The following is a 13,601-nucleotide window of genomic DNA, read 5'->3' as shown; positions in this document are numbered from 1 at the left end:
TACTAAAATTGGTTACAAGTCGAAGTCCAGATTTATAAAAAAGTTTTTTCAAGGAACATACAATTCTTTAATGTATGGCAAACATATTACACCAGAATGAGTTTCTGAGTCAGGTAAATCGTTATGTACTGTGCAATTGTCCATTTTATTCAAAAGGTACGTTCGTCTGTTACTAGTTACGGAATTTAATAAGTTTTAGGGGATAAGAGTTATCTGTTAAAATTTTTGTAATTAATTTGATGTTGTTGTCCCAAAATGTTTGTGTCCGATAGAAGTATTGCGTGGTCCGGTTAGATTTATTATAGTACCTATTTTCATTTTGAGTGGATGATAAGAAAAGTAATTAAGGTAGCGTCCGGAATTAGTTGGTTTTTGATACCAATTTGTTATTAGTTTGTTATCTGTAGTACGTATAAGTTTTATGTCTAAGAAACTTATCGAGTTCATTGTCTCCAATTCCACTGTAAATTTTAATTTTTTGTTGACGTTATTAAATTGATAAAGTATCATAGTGATCCTCACTAGGGATACAAGTGAATAAATTTAATAACGTCAACAAAAATTAAAATTTACAGTGGAATTGGAGACAATGAACTCGATAAGTTTCTTAGACATAAAACTTATACGTACTACAGATAACAAACTAATAACAAATTGGTATCAAAAACCAACTAATTCCGGACGCTACCTTAATTACTTTTCTTATCATCCACTCAAAATGAAAATAGGTACTATAATAAATCTAACGGACCACGCAATACTTCTATCGGACAAAACATTTTGGGACAACAACATCAATTAATTACAAAAATTTAACAGATAACTCTTATCCCTAAAACTTATAAATTCCGTAACTAGTAACAGACGAACGTACCTTTTGAATAAAATGGACAATTGCACAGTACATAACGATTTACCTGACTCAGAAACTCATTCTGGTGTAATAATATGTTTGCCATACATTAAAGAATTGTATGTTCCTTGGAAAAAACTTTTTTATAAATCTGGACTTCGACTTGTAACCAATTTTTAGTACAACTACTAGCACTATTTTTACAAAAACAAAAAACCCCATTTAATATCGAACGACTCAGAAATCTCGTCTATCAAATTAAATTGTTTAGACTGTAATTTAATTTACATAGGAGAAACTAGCCAGAACCTCAATAAACGGTTACAACAACATAAAAACAATTCAAAAAAACACCCAAACAATTCAAACTGTTCTTGCAGACCATATATACACTTTAAAACACAATATGGACTTTTCTAATCCGACTATACTACAATTTGAACAAAATTTATTTAAACGAAGAATTATAGAGGGATCTTTTTTAACTATTTATAACAATAAGACAATAAATAAACGGAATGAACTCAACACGCTGTGCGACACAAATCTCTTCTATTTAGATAACATTTCCAAATTCTAACAAAACAATAAAAGCGTTCGCGCAAAGGTTTTACAATTCGTTCCACAAATGTGCAGAATCTTGGTAAAAAATAGTTTTTAAAAATGACTTTCTCCATTACATCTTCAACCAGTCTACGAATAACACACTATTCATTTGTGATGTTTTCAAATCAGTATTTTGTGAAAATATTGTGTAATTTCAAGTTATGTTTATAATACATAGTGTAGTGCATTACCATATCCTAATACCATGGATTATAAAATTTTCCAATTAACACTAAGATCAACTAATTGTAAGTACTAATTACTATTTTATTTTTTTCTTTTCATAAACGGTTACAACAACATAAAAACAATTCAAAAAACCCCAAACAATTCAAAACTGTTCTTGCAGACCATATATACACTTTAAAACACAATATGGACTTTTCTAATCCGACTATACTACAATTTGAACAAAATTTATTTAAACGAAGAATTATAGAGGGATCTTTTTTAACTATTTATAACAATAAGACAATAAATAAACGGAATGAACTCATCTCTTCTATTTAGATAACATTTCCAAATTCTTACAAAACAATAAAAGCGTTCGCGCAAAGGTTTTACAATTCGTTCCACACATGTGCAGAATCTTGGTAAAAATATTTTTAAAAAATGACTTCTCTCATTACATCTTCAACCAGTCTACGAATAACACACTATTCATTTGTGATTTTTTCAAATCAGTATTTTGTGAAAAATTGTGTAATTTCAAGTAATGTTTATAATACATAGTGTAGTGCATTACCATATCCTAATACCATGGATTATTAAAATTTTCCAATTAACACTAAGATCAACTAATTGTAAGTACTAATTACTATTTTATTTTTTTCTTTTCACTCCAATTCAATTGTTTTAGTTTTTAATTTATTTTTAGTTTCCACTGAATGAAGGCTAGGATTATAGCCGAAACGTATGGATTTAAAAAAATTTTGAAAAGAAATTCATGTTTTTTATGATGTTATGCCCGATTATTAGACTTTGTTAATATATATATATATATATATATATATATATATATATACATATATATATATATATATATATATACATATATATATAATATATATATAAGAATGCAAAATATGATTTTTCTAATGCCCTCAAAAATAACCCAAACAGCCATAGCTATATAGATTTTCTATACCTCAAAGTTCCACGATATAATTTGCGTAAACCGATTTATTTAAACGATGACATATTCATACAGACTTGATGCAATGACATATATTTTATAGATTCGCTTCTATTGAAATGTACTCAACTTATATTTATTGTAATAATTTTAGGTGGAAATTGGCTGTGTTCCTATTCCAAAGTCTGTGACTCCAAGTAGGATTTTGGAAAATATACAAATTTTTGATTTTACACTCACTGGCGAAGACATAATAAAAATGGATGGTCTCAATCAGAATGCAAGATTTATATCGTATGATGAATGCAAACATCATAAATATTTCCCTTTTAAACTGGAATTTTAAATCGTATCTATCAGAAACTCGTATATTAAACCATCAAAGTCATGGAAAAAAATCTATCATATTTCATTTATGTAAAAATACATTTCATAAAATTTCAGTTTTTCTATAAAAATCATTACTCAAAAAGTTGAGAGATTAAAATATTTTTACGTTTTACATGCAATCCAGTCGTACACTACAATCTTTTAATCTTGTAATTTAATAGAAAAAATAAATTTAAAAAGTTCTATAACACAATTGCTTAGTATACTAAGTTCGAATATTTAATATAAAATGCAATGCAAACGCAGCGAATAAAAAATGAAATATAAATATATTTAAAAAATTTATATAAATTTTTTTTACCTGCGGCATAATAACATGCGGCGATGCCAAACTGGGAATAGGGCTCTGTATAGGAATCGCGTGCGATTCGCTTTGCTTACCGAGCCACATGCGAACCAAGCCGGCGCGGTTGGCCAGAGTACTGCCATGCTTTGGCAACTTAGATGGACAAAGCTGTTGGTGAAACTGCTGCCCTATTACTGATGCAGCCACAGTTGAAGGCGTTAAAGGGCACGATAGCCATGCCTGCTGCTACAAAACAATAAAACTTTACATTAGCTTAATCATACACACATTTCTTAGACATCTTTGTTTATATATAAATATTAACGAAAAGAAGCTTGACATACTATGAGAACCCGGAATTCTCATGTTGTGTTATATTAGTCTTAAGTCGAAGTTTAAACATCCAGTTAGATGCCCTAATTCAAATCAATGTAAAACACGAAAAAAAAGTTAAAAGTTGATTGCAAGATTACTATGGGCCGTTATAATAGAGTGAATAAAGGATCTGTGATATAATAATTTAACACCGTTTCCTTATTCAAAACGAATCATAAAATTTTTATTGAACATATGCACATTTTAAATAGAACAATATTTTATTAGCGATACTAAAATATGAAAGTTCATAAAAACAAAACATTTTTAAATCTTAATACTTTTAAGGTGTTTCATTTTCAAATTGGTTTTCTATTTTCGATTAATAATAATAATTATTATTTTTTATATTATTATAATTATAATTATAATTAATAATAATAATAATAATTTATAGAAATAAAAATTTAAAAATTTAAAAGTTTATAGAAATAAAAATACACTAATAAATTATTCATTCAATTATAAAATGGTTTTTGATGTTCCAATTATCTTAGAGGTGCTTGGTGTGATAGTAGAAGATTCGTTGAAGACCTTGTAAATGATATCTCGAAGACCTGTGTAAAACTTCATCAAGATCGGTTGAGTAGTTCGCGAAAAATCTTGACAACCGTTTTTGAAAACATAGTTTTGAGAAAAACGCGTTTAAAGTTTTAAGAGAGTCTATACCCGACCTCAAGCGTCCACCTTTTCAAGGCTGTATCTCCGAAACTATTTGTCGGATCAACTTGAAAAATTAGGACAATATTCTAGAGATGTTATAGAATTTAATAAGATAAAAAATATCTTTTCGATTTTTTAACCATGTAACCCCTTAAGATTGCTTTCTAGTTTTTACTTTACATCTAAATACCTGTGCATAAAGGCCCCGTTCTCCAGCAAGATCTTTGAGTCGTTGTTTTTCTTGACATTTCCTTATCCTAAGTGTTAATGCGGCATGGTATACTGCACGTAGACAACATCCACAATCCAGAACTAAGCAAAAAACTAACACGCTTCCAACCCATATTACAGCTTCGGTCGTCTGTTTGAATAAATAAAGCTAATTATAATTAATATAATTCCTTACATATAGGAATAATAAAGTACGTTTCAATTATATACTTATTTATTATATCTTTAATAATATTATTTCTTAATTATTTTATGGATTACATCTTTTGTTAATATTAGAAATTAAAAATTTATACAAATTGAGAATATTTACTTAAAAGTAACGTGGCAATATAAAACCAAACACAAAATTATAATGGAATTTGCATTCCGGCGCCTTACAACATTTGGTACAATTAAATTTTTATGCGTTTGCATTTCAAGACTTATTCGGCACTTCCATATCTCATTTCAATGACATTCACATTTTCAATTTTTTTATGTGAACTGAAGCTTAATACCAAGTATTCTTCAAACATTTTTAAATTTAATCGACAAAAATTTTAATAATATGTATATTTAAAACTTTGCATAATATAAGGCAATTATATATAAAGTGGTTCAATTAAGTTAAATGGACAGGAAATCCCAGTAAAAGATAGCGTAAAATATCTCGGAATATACCTAGACACAAAATTGAAGGAGAGTTCACATTAACAAGAAAAAACAGCAGATTGATGATCTATTCAAAAAACATTACTGGCTACTAAATAAATGTTCCGAACTATCGACGAATAACAAACTAATTATTTATAAATGTATTTTTAAACCAGTGTGGTATTATGGGATTCAACTATGGGGCACCGCCAAAAAAAACAATCTACAGATTATCCAGCGAGTGCAGAACAAGATCATAAGGCAGGCACTGAACGCACCTAGGTACGTTCCCAACTGGTTGATTCACCAGGACAGCACCTTATTGACAGTAAATGAAGAAATTCAACAAAAAACAAGCAACTACAAAAAAAGAATAGACGAACACCCAAATTACTTGGCACACAAAGTATACTCAGAAGCGCGCCCAACAAGGCTAAAACGAAAAATTCCAAACGATCTCATAAATTTGTAAATTATTATTATTATTATTATTATTATTATTATTATTATTATTATTATTATCTTACTATTTCTATTAGTGTTAATTTGTTATATTTTATTATTTTTCTAGTATTATTTTATCGTTCAGAAATTTGATTTGTATTATTTATTAATTTTATTTTTATTATTATTTGCTTATATTTTATATCAAATCATATTACGGATATTATTTTCATGCAAATTATATCCTTTGCACTTTTATTTATTTAAATTTATATTATTATTTATCAATATTACTTGATGTTATAATTTAGCAGTTGTAATAATTATTGAAATTTAAAAAAAAAAAAAAAATGTAAAGTGGTTAAAATTCTATTCATATATTGACTAACTTTTGCTAAAACTACATAATATTTCAACAACTAAACCAAATCAGAAACAAAATTATAATTAAAATCGGCACTAACCGTTCCTGTGGCAAGTCGATGGGCATCCCTCAAAACTCCGATTCCTGTAAGTGCTAAGGCCAATATAGACATGGCAAGAGAGATAAGTGAAGATACTAGAAGTGCTGCCATTGCTCTTCCTATCCCCGTTGAACTGGCAACGCCATAAGGTAACGCATATCCACCGGAGATATTTGGGAGCTGATGAGGCAAGGTGTTAGCCAGGTTGGCCTCACTGGCACTGCTACTAATGCCCTTCACTGGCAATGCAGCTGGTACACTGGATATTATACAACCCTGAGTATTAGCGGGCGCTGTCCACAGAGAAGCAATACCGCCACAAACGGCGGCAGCGGCACCAGCCCATAAGCCAGCTCCTAGGCAAGCCAAGGAAGCCCCTTTAGCTAGGGCGTAGCCACCCAAAAATATAAGAATTAGCGATAGGCACAACATTACTAAACCAAGTTGCGAACATGTTCGGTCATAGAATGATCCGGGAACTTTTCTGAAAGTGACAATAAAATAAATCGGGTTAAATATACTAATAGAAATATAGAGATAAATATTTTATGCTTGACAGATATATAAATAAGTTATTTTGATAAAGTAATTTAAAATAAGAATCATAAAGAAAATTTAAAAAAAATATATTTTATGTTTTTATTTTGGTTTTTAATAGCAATGAAAAAAATCTAAAGTTTTGGTTAATGAAAACCACTTATTTGACGATTTTAAAGAAAATAAATTAAAATTGAAATTGATTTTCTCGTACAAGTTATAAAATATCACTTTAGTATAGTATGAAAACCTTTACTTGGTAAAAAGCCAACATTTTAACCCTCCGTCGGTTGGATATTTTCAAGGAACTCTCGTCGTAAAAATACTAACATTCATGTTACAACACATAGCAAAGAATATATAAATGCAGTTTGAATAGAAAATATCAGAAAAAAGACTAAATACTGGTTTACATATATGTAAACCAGTATTTAGTCTTGAGTGGTCTGTATAGACCACCCATACATTTTGTATGAAATATGCGCTTTTTGATATATATATCAAAAAGCGCATATTTCATACAAAATGTATGGGTGGTCTATACAGACCACTCCGACCGTTCGAAGTATAAAAAAGATAATATCCTTATAATGATCCTACTGTACATTTTTTCGTCCTGACTTTTTCATTGATCGACAGCTAATGAAATTTTAGAAGTCGAGAAATTTCAAGTCGATAGGATTACTATATAGAAGTATTTTTTTTAATTGAAGTCGAAAAAAGTCTGGCCAGACCACGCCGACCGACGGAGGGTTAAATTTCGAACAAGAAGATAATAGTTTCCTATACACTTACATAGTTGCATCAGGTCCTTTGTACTTTGTTTTTTCTTTCATTTTATATAATTTTTCCTTTTTTCTGTTCTTTTCTTCTTTCCGAATAGATTCGAAGAACTCCAATCCACTTACATGAGAACTGAAAATCATTAATTTCTAAATGTATATATCCATGCAAATATGTAAATACAGGAAATTAGGAAAAAACAGGCCAAAACCAACGAAAACGATTTTTTATAAAACTCTCGCACGCGAATAATTGTAAATAACACGAATTGAAAAAATATTTTTATATTTTGAATTTCATGTTCGTAATATTCCTGGTTCAAAACGTTGTGTGTACATTTAATACAAGATGCATATATGTGTGTGTGCGAAGATATAATTTTTGTTGATAAACTTACTGTGGTTGATCATCTGAAATGATGCTGGTACTCTGCACTAAATGTAAATCCAGATCAGGCTTCATTTGTTCTGAAGATAGATGATTCTGATTGCTGTCCATTTCAATTGAAGAATCTCTGTTAAAATACATTGCATAAAAATTATTTAAATATAAATTATTATACTTAATGCAATACTTTAGAGCGCTAAATATAATTTTAAAATTATAATGGTTTACATTTTTCTTTATCATGTCACAACCCCATTAGCTAAGATTATAAATATTTGAAATAAAATGTTAAAAAAATCGAAATAAAGTAATATATATATATATATATATATATATATATATAGAGAGAGAGAGAGAGAGAGAAAAGGAAGAAGAAAAGGAAGGTATTTGTGGTCCTAACAATATACAGTTCGATTACAGCACATTAACATGTTTAAATGTAAAAATGATACATAATTGTGATTATTAAAAAAAGGATGATCAAACAACGCGATTATTTAAGGTAGAACACTTTTCAGAGAGCAATCAAATTTTGATCGATAAATAGATCCAGAGTTTATTTCATATAGGCACGAGATTATATAAAACATATCTATATATGTATTTGCATATATAGATGTAAAGTAATGATTATAATATTTCTAAAATATCATGAAGCTTGTTTTCCTGATATAGTTTACAACCTTAATGAATGGTCATTGTTTTCAGTTTTAACTTCATTTTCTTGATGTTCTTGCCTGTCTGGTTTCACTTCGTCAATAGCGTCATAATCCTGTGACATTTTGATGACATTTAGGAAATTAGTCCTCTTCTACCTATCAAGAAAAAAATAAATGTTATGACAATATCTATATATATATTTAAAATATTGAAAAAATAATTATGTATTATGTATTTTAAAATACAATTTTTGCAGAATTTTAATAACATAAACTCAATACTAAATATTATTACATATAATTAAACAATCTGCTTATATTGCTAAAAAAAATATGGTACCTCTTATTGGTACTTGCCTGATGAAATATAAAATAATATATTATAATAAATGTGATTAATGCAGTAATAATCTGCTAGACATTTTTTTAGACTTATTATTGTATGATTTGTAATGGATAGGAACTCTGAATAAGTATGTATAATTCAAAAGTATATTATTTTAGTAAGGCATATTCTATGCTATCATCAAAATTACTGAATGTCTTCCTTTTTGTAAAGACAGATTGTAATTCAATAAAGAGAATATAAATATTCTATTCTAGATCTCTGTGATTTCACTAGAATTTGTATTTTTTGTGTTGAGTTAATGAAATCCATGAAAATTGGATTTTCTAATTTTTTCATGGGATTCATTATTAAAAATTTAAGATGAAAAATAAATCATTTAGCGCGCCAATTAAAGATAAATTCTTCATGTTATATTTTTTATATGCATGCGTTTTTTCATTAATTACTGAAGTTCAAGTCTAGAGATTATAAGCAGAAATGGAAAAAACAATAAAAAAATAAATAAATGGGAATCTATGATACATGTTATATATAATATTATGATAACAAAAGTAGTAGTAAAATTATTTATATTATTCGTATACACATCAGAGATAATTAAAAAGAAACAATTTAGTAGAAACACATAAGTCACAGTCGAAATTTAAACAATGTTAATAAATAATATAATGCAATAACTAGTTTTTAAAGAAATGGTAATTAATTATGTAGATTTAAATTTTGATTTTATTATAATCAACTATTTCGATTAAGTATAAGTGTATTTAAAAACATACATATAGTGTATAATTACATGTAAAACTTTTAAATACAAATGTACAATTTCTAATTTCAGTATCAATAATTAGAAAGTCAATATAATATATCAACATAAATCAGTCCAAACTAATAACAATATGTACTGTTGAAAACTATATTAATCCATCTATTGATAACTAATATTTGAACTTATATGATACTGATAGTTTTAAAGTTAAAAATTAATCGCAACGTACATATTGAAAATTTTATGTAAATTTGAAATTGAATTAAAAATTTAAAACTAACTAGTGGGGCGCATGGCATCGTGCCTTAAGGCTGGAACTTCCCGAACCAATTTTTTATTTTTAAAGCCTAACATTTTAGAAAAAAAATTACTCTGAAAAATTAGATTTTTGAGAAACTATAAATTCTTGACAAAAATTTACTTTTTTTGAAAAAAAGACTTTTTGAAGAAAAGTGTATTTTGAAATATTTTGTAAATTCTGAACTTTTTTTCAAAGCAATCGTACTGCTTTAACTGCATGGAGACGAAATATCGAAGCGCGTAAGCGCTTCGCCGCCGTCTAACGGATAAGCCTTGGTACGGAACCCATAGGAATGTAAACAAAATTTATACTTATTATCAGATATATTTAAAATATCTGATAATTTGATGTGCATATGTCTAGTGATTGTTTTTGACCGCTAGATGGCATTTTTTTACTTTTTTACTAGATCTCCGAAACCGCTAGACCTGTCTTCATAAAAATTTGATCAGTTCTTCATCTTGTTAATACAAGTAAAATGTTTTTTAAATTATTCAAATCGGACACTCCGTTCTCTTAAAAAGTGTTACCGTTTTCGGCACTTTTTGCCCCATATCTTCGGAACAGCTAGACTTGCCTTCGTCAAAAACTACTCAGCATGACCCCTTATGAATACGAATCGAATGTTTTTTGAATTATTCAAATCGCTTCATTCGTGTTCCCGAAATCGTTGACGAAAATTTGTATCCGAACACACATACACACACATACATCAATTTTTTCTAAGGTATGCCAAAATATTCAGAAACCTCTGAAACGTAAAGATATATAAAAATTTTCATTTTCGATTTTTTTGCGATTACTATAACTTACCCTACGGGAAGTTAACAAAATAAAGTAAATGACTTTTTTAAACTATAAAAATAAGAGACAAATGTATAATTTATGTTAAATAAATTTAAATTTAGGATAACTAATTTTTAATGACTATTTTATGTTGTAGTTGCTTTGTATGAAGTGAGATAATTCTATCACATATTGAATATGGATCAGTTCATAGTAAGAAAATCGTTATTAGTTAAGCTGTTATAGTAATAATTCCATAAAATCTATTGTTGAAATGTTGTAATACTAATTCTAATTCTATTAATCTACTATGTTCACTGGTGAAAATTTCTGAATACATAATCAAAAGAATTGCAGGTTGTTCCAGTGAAACAATACATATTTGTTAAGTATATTGCAATTGTCTCACAACAAACATAATAAGAGAAATCTTCTGATTCGAGCATCAAACACGTGACTGAATTACAGACAAATTTAGCATGTCTAAAATCTAAATTTTTAAAAATTTTGGATACATGGATATATTTATTCAGTCTAAATGTAACACCAATATAATCGTATTTAAATTTTATAAATCTTAATGATTTAAAAATGTAAGATCTTAATGATCTAAAAATTATGTTATATTAAATCTTGTGAAAATCTTAGAGATAGTTGAAAATAATATAATAATATTTTCTAATGTACGTATGCCATACTGTCCTGCATTCAGTTGCTGTTTACCTTGGAAACATTCCAACGGTGTCCTACATATAATATTATGTTACTTGAGTTTTACTTACAATTAGTATAGCCGATCACAAAAAAACTTCCTTAACTTATTAAATAATAATTGAATCAAACATAAAGCTGACCAGTAAAAAAATCAAATTGCAAGATCAAATAATTATATATATATATATATATATATATATATATATATATATATGAATATACAATATATTAGGGTGGGTCGATTTATATGGGTAAAAAAAGTCGCATAGGTACAAGTGATTTTCGTATACTAAGGATCGAAATAAGATACTTTGCCGAAGAAACCATATCTCTAAAATGGATTTTGACAGTCAAATATAATAATTAAACCAAGTAAATCATTTGTTATAGTTTAAGAATAAAAATAATAAATAATAAACTAATCTAAAAACACCTACAATTTGGTACCAAAATTGCAAGTGATACACGAGGATACCAAAATGTAAGTGTTTTTAGATTAGTTTATTATTATTATTGATTTTATGTGCAAAATTTGGAAAATGAGAAAAAAATCTACACAATATAATAAACTTATTCTTCTTAATTTTTTTGTCAAGAAATATAATCAACGAAACATAATACGAATGATACGCAAAATTTGGATTCAAGTAACCGATTATTAAAATTCATTATTTTTATTTCAAATTTTGCACCGTTAATTTGAATGCATTACGAACCTTTTTTCCCGTATCTTTGAAATAGCTAGACTACTTATCAATAAGAATCATGTCTTTTGAATTATTCAGATAGGTTGAACCGTGAGTTGCCGAAGTCGTCGAAGATCTGAACATTTTTTAAAGTGCGCCAGAATGTTCAAATACCTTTGAAACTTAAAGATATACAAAATATTTCATTTTCCATTTTTTGCTAATACTATAACTTTCCCTACTGGAAGTTTATATAATGTGCCTGTGAAGAAAGTCTTTAACGCAATGAATTTTTGTTATATTATTGTTGTATGTAATGTGTAATATATTTTCTACAATAAAATAGTTATTTTAATTTCAGAAAAATGAGAAATAAAAACTATTTAAGTAAAATTTCAGGAAGAGCGGCATTTTTGTCAGTGCCCCAGGGCGCCAAATTTCTAAATCCGGCCCTGTTTATATGTATAAAATACATTGAAAACATTCATTTGTGTGGATTGTTATTATTAGTTACTGACAAGTGTGAGTAGAATAATATTCTCATACGTATGTACTTTCCATTGCATTTCTAACAGTTTCTTATTTTCTCATTATAATGGATTGATTGTATAGAACAGCAAAGTTTCCGGGTCACAAAAATATGTTCCGGCTTGATTTCACATACAAAATATTTATTCAAATATATATATATATATATATATATATATATAAATATTTACATATGTATTTGTATATGTATATGCACATGTACGCACCGAACATATTATTATATACACATGTAATAATAAAATGCAACTAAAATTTAAAAAATATTGTTAATATTCGAATAAAGTTTTTTATACATCAATTGCATTTAATACTTGTATAACGATAGATATATTGATGTTTACGTATTAAAAGAATTGTATTTCTGTTATTTCTTTGTTCATAGTTTACAATAATGTTATTAATTTATATATACCTATCTTATGCGAATTACTATATTTCATTACGATAGATATTGAAAAACTTTAGCATGCGATTTTTCTTAAAAACAAAGCATGGATACAACAGCTCTTCGTAGTACTTCGTAATTCAATAATGCAATACGTTAATTAACTATATAAAATGTATACAAGAATCATATGGATCTCCGTAAGTGTATTGGAAAACGTAAAACTTTCTAAGTTTGATTAAAATTGTATTCTTGGCGGAACAGTAACGACCATAACATATGTATAAACATAAATATTTGTATGCACATATAATATGAATTGTAACATAACACACAAAAATATAAACAGTAAAGTAGATAGTTATAACTTACTCACCTTAAAAATTGAAATTCCTAATCACTGAAAAAACAATAATCACAAACCAATACACTTTAGCATTTAAATATATTTCTAAAACACCAAGCACAAGACACAAGTTCAATATTTATGGAAATCATGCACGATTACTATAAATTTGAATTTAGGCTAGATAAATTTTGTAAAATATCTAACAGTAATATTGTTAGACTCATCAAGAAGTTTCTCCAGTGTTAATAAGAACGCAAGACAAGAGTA

General features: G+C 27.6%; 2 protein-coding genes across 3 annotated transcripts in view; one reads left to right on the top strand and one right to left on the bottom strand.

Moving 5' to 3' along the window:
* Positions 1–2,983, top strand: part of LOC113384448 (1,5-anhydro-D-fructose reductase-like) — an 18,689-nt gene extending 15,706 nt beyond the window's left edge. For both annotated transcript variants that reach the window (XM_026622162.1, XM_026622161.1), the window contains exon 6: positions 2,749–2,983. In XM_026622162.1, the coding sequence (XP_026477947.1) occupies positions 2,749–2,940 (192 nt within the window). In that variant the 3' untranslated portion in view covers positions 2,941–2,983. The remainder of the gene's footprint in view (positions 1–2,748) is intronic.
* LOC113384447 overlaps positions 1–13,601 on the bottom strand; it is a 26,886-nt gene extending 13,285 nt beyond the window's left edge. Inside the window, exons 1-7 of the mRNA XM_026622160.1 lie at positions 13,362–13,601; positions 8,474–8,605; positions 7,801–7,917; positions 7,416–7,535; positions 6,084–6,567; positions 4,499–4,669; positions 3,286–3,516 (exon numbers count right to left, since the gene is read on the bottom strand). Of these exons, the coding sequence (XP_026477945.1) occupies positions 3,286–3,516; positions 4,499–4,669; positions 6,084–6,567; positions 7,416–7,535; positions 7,801–7,917; positions 8,474–8,571 (1,221 nt within the window). The 5' untranslated portion in view covers positions 8,572–8,605; positions 13,362–13,601. The remainder of the gene's footprint in view (positions 1–3,285; positions 3,517–4,498; positions 4,670–6,083; positions 6,568–7,415; positions 7,536–7,800; positions 7,918–8,473; positions 8,606–13,361) is intronic.

Source organism: Ctenocephalides felis, unplaced genomic scaffold (assembly GCF_003426905.1).
Source record: "Ctenocephalides felis isolate EL2017-DRISC unplaced genomic scaffold, ASM342690v1 CF-g0.4_SCAFFOLD_03571, whole genome shotgun sequence".
NCBI lineage: Eukaryota > Metazoa > Arthropoda > Insecta > Siphonaptera > Pulicidae > Ctenocephalides > Ctenocephalides felis.
This window is presented reverse-complemented; position numbering and strand designations above follow the sequence as displayed.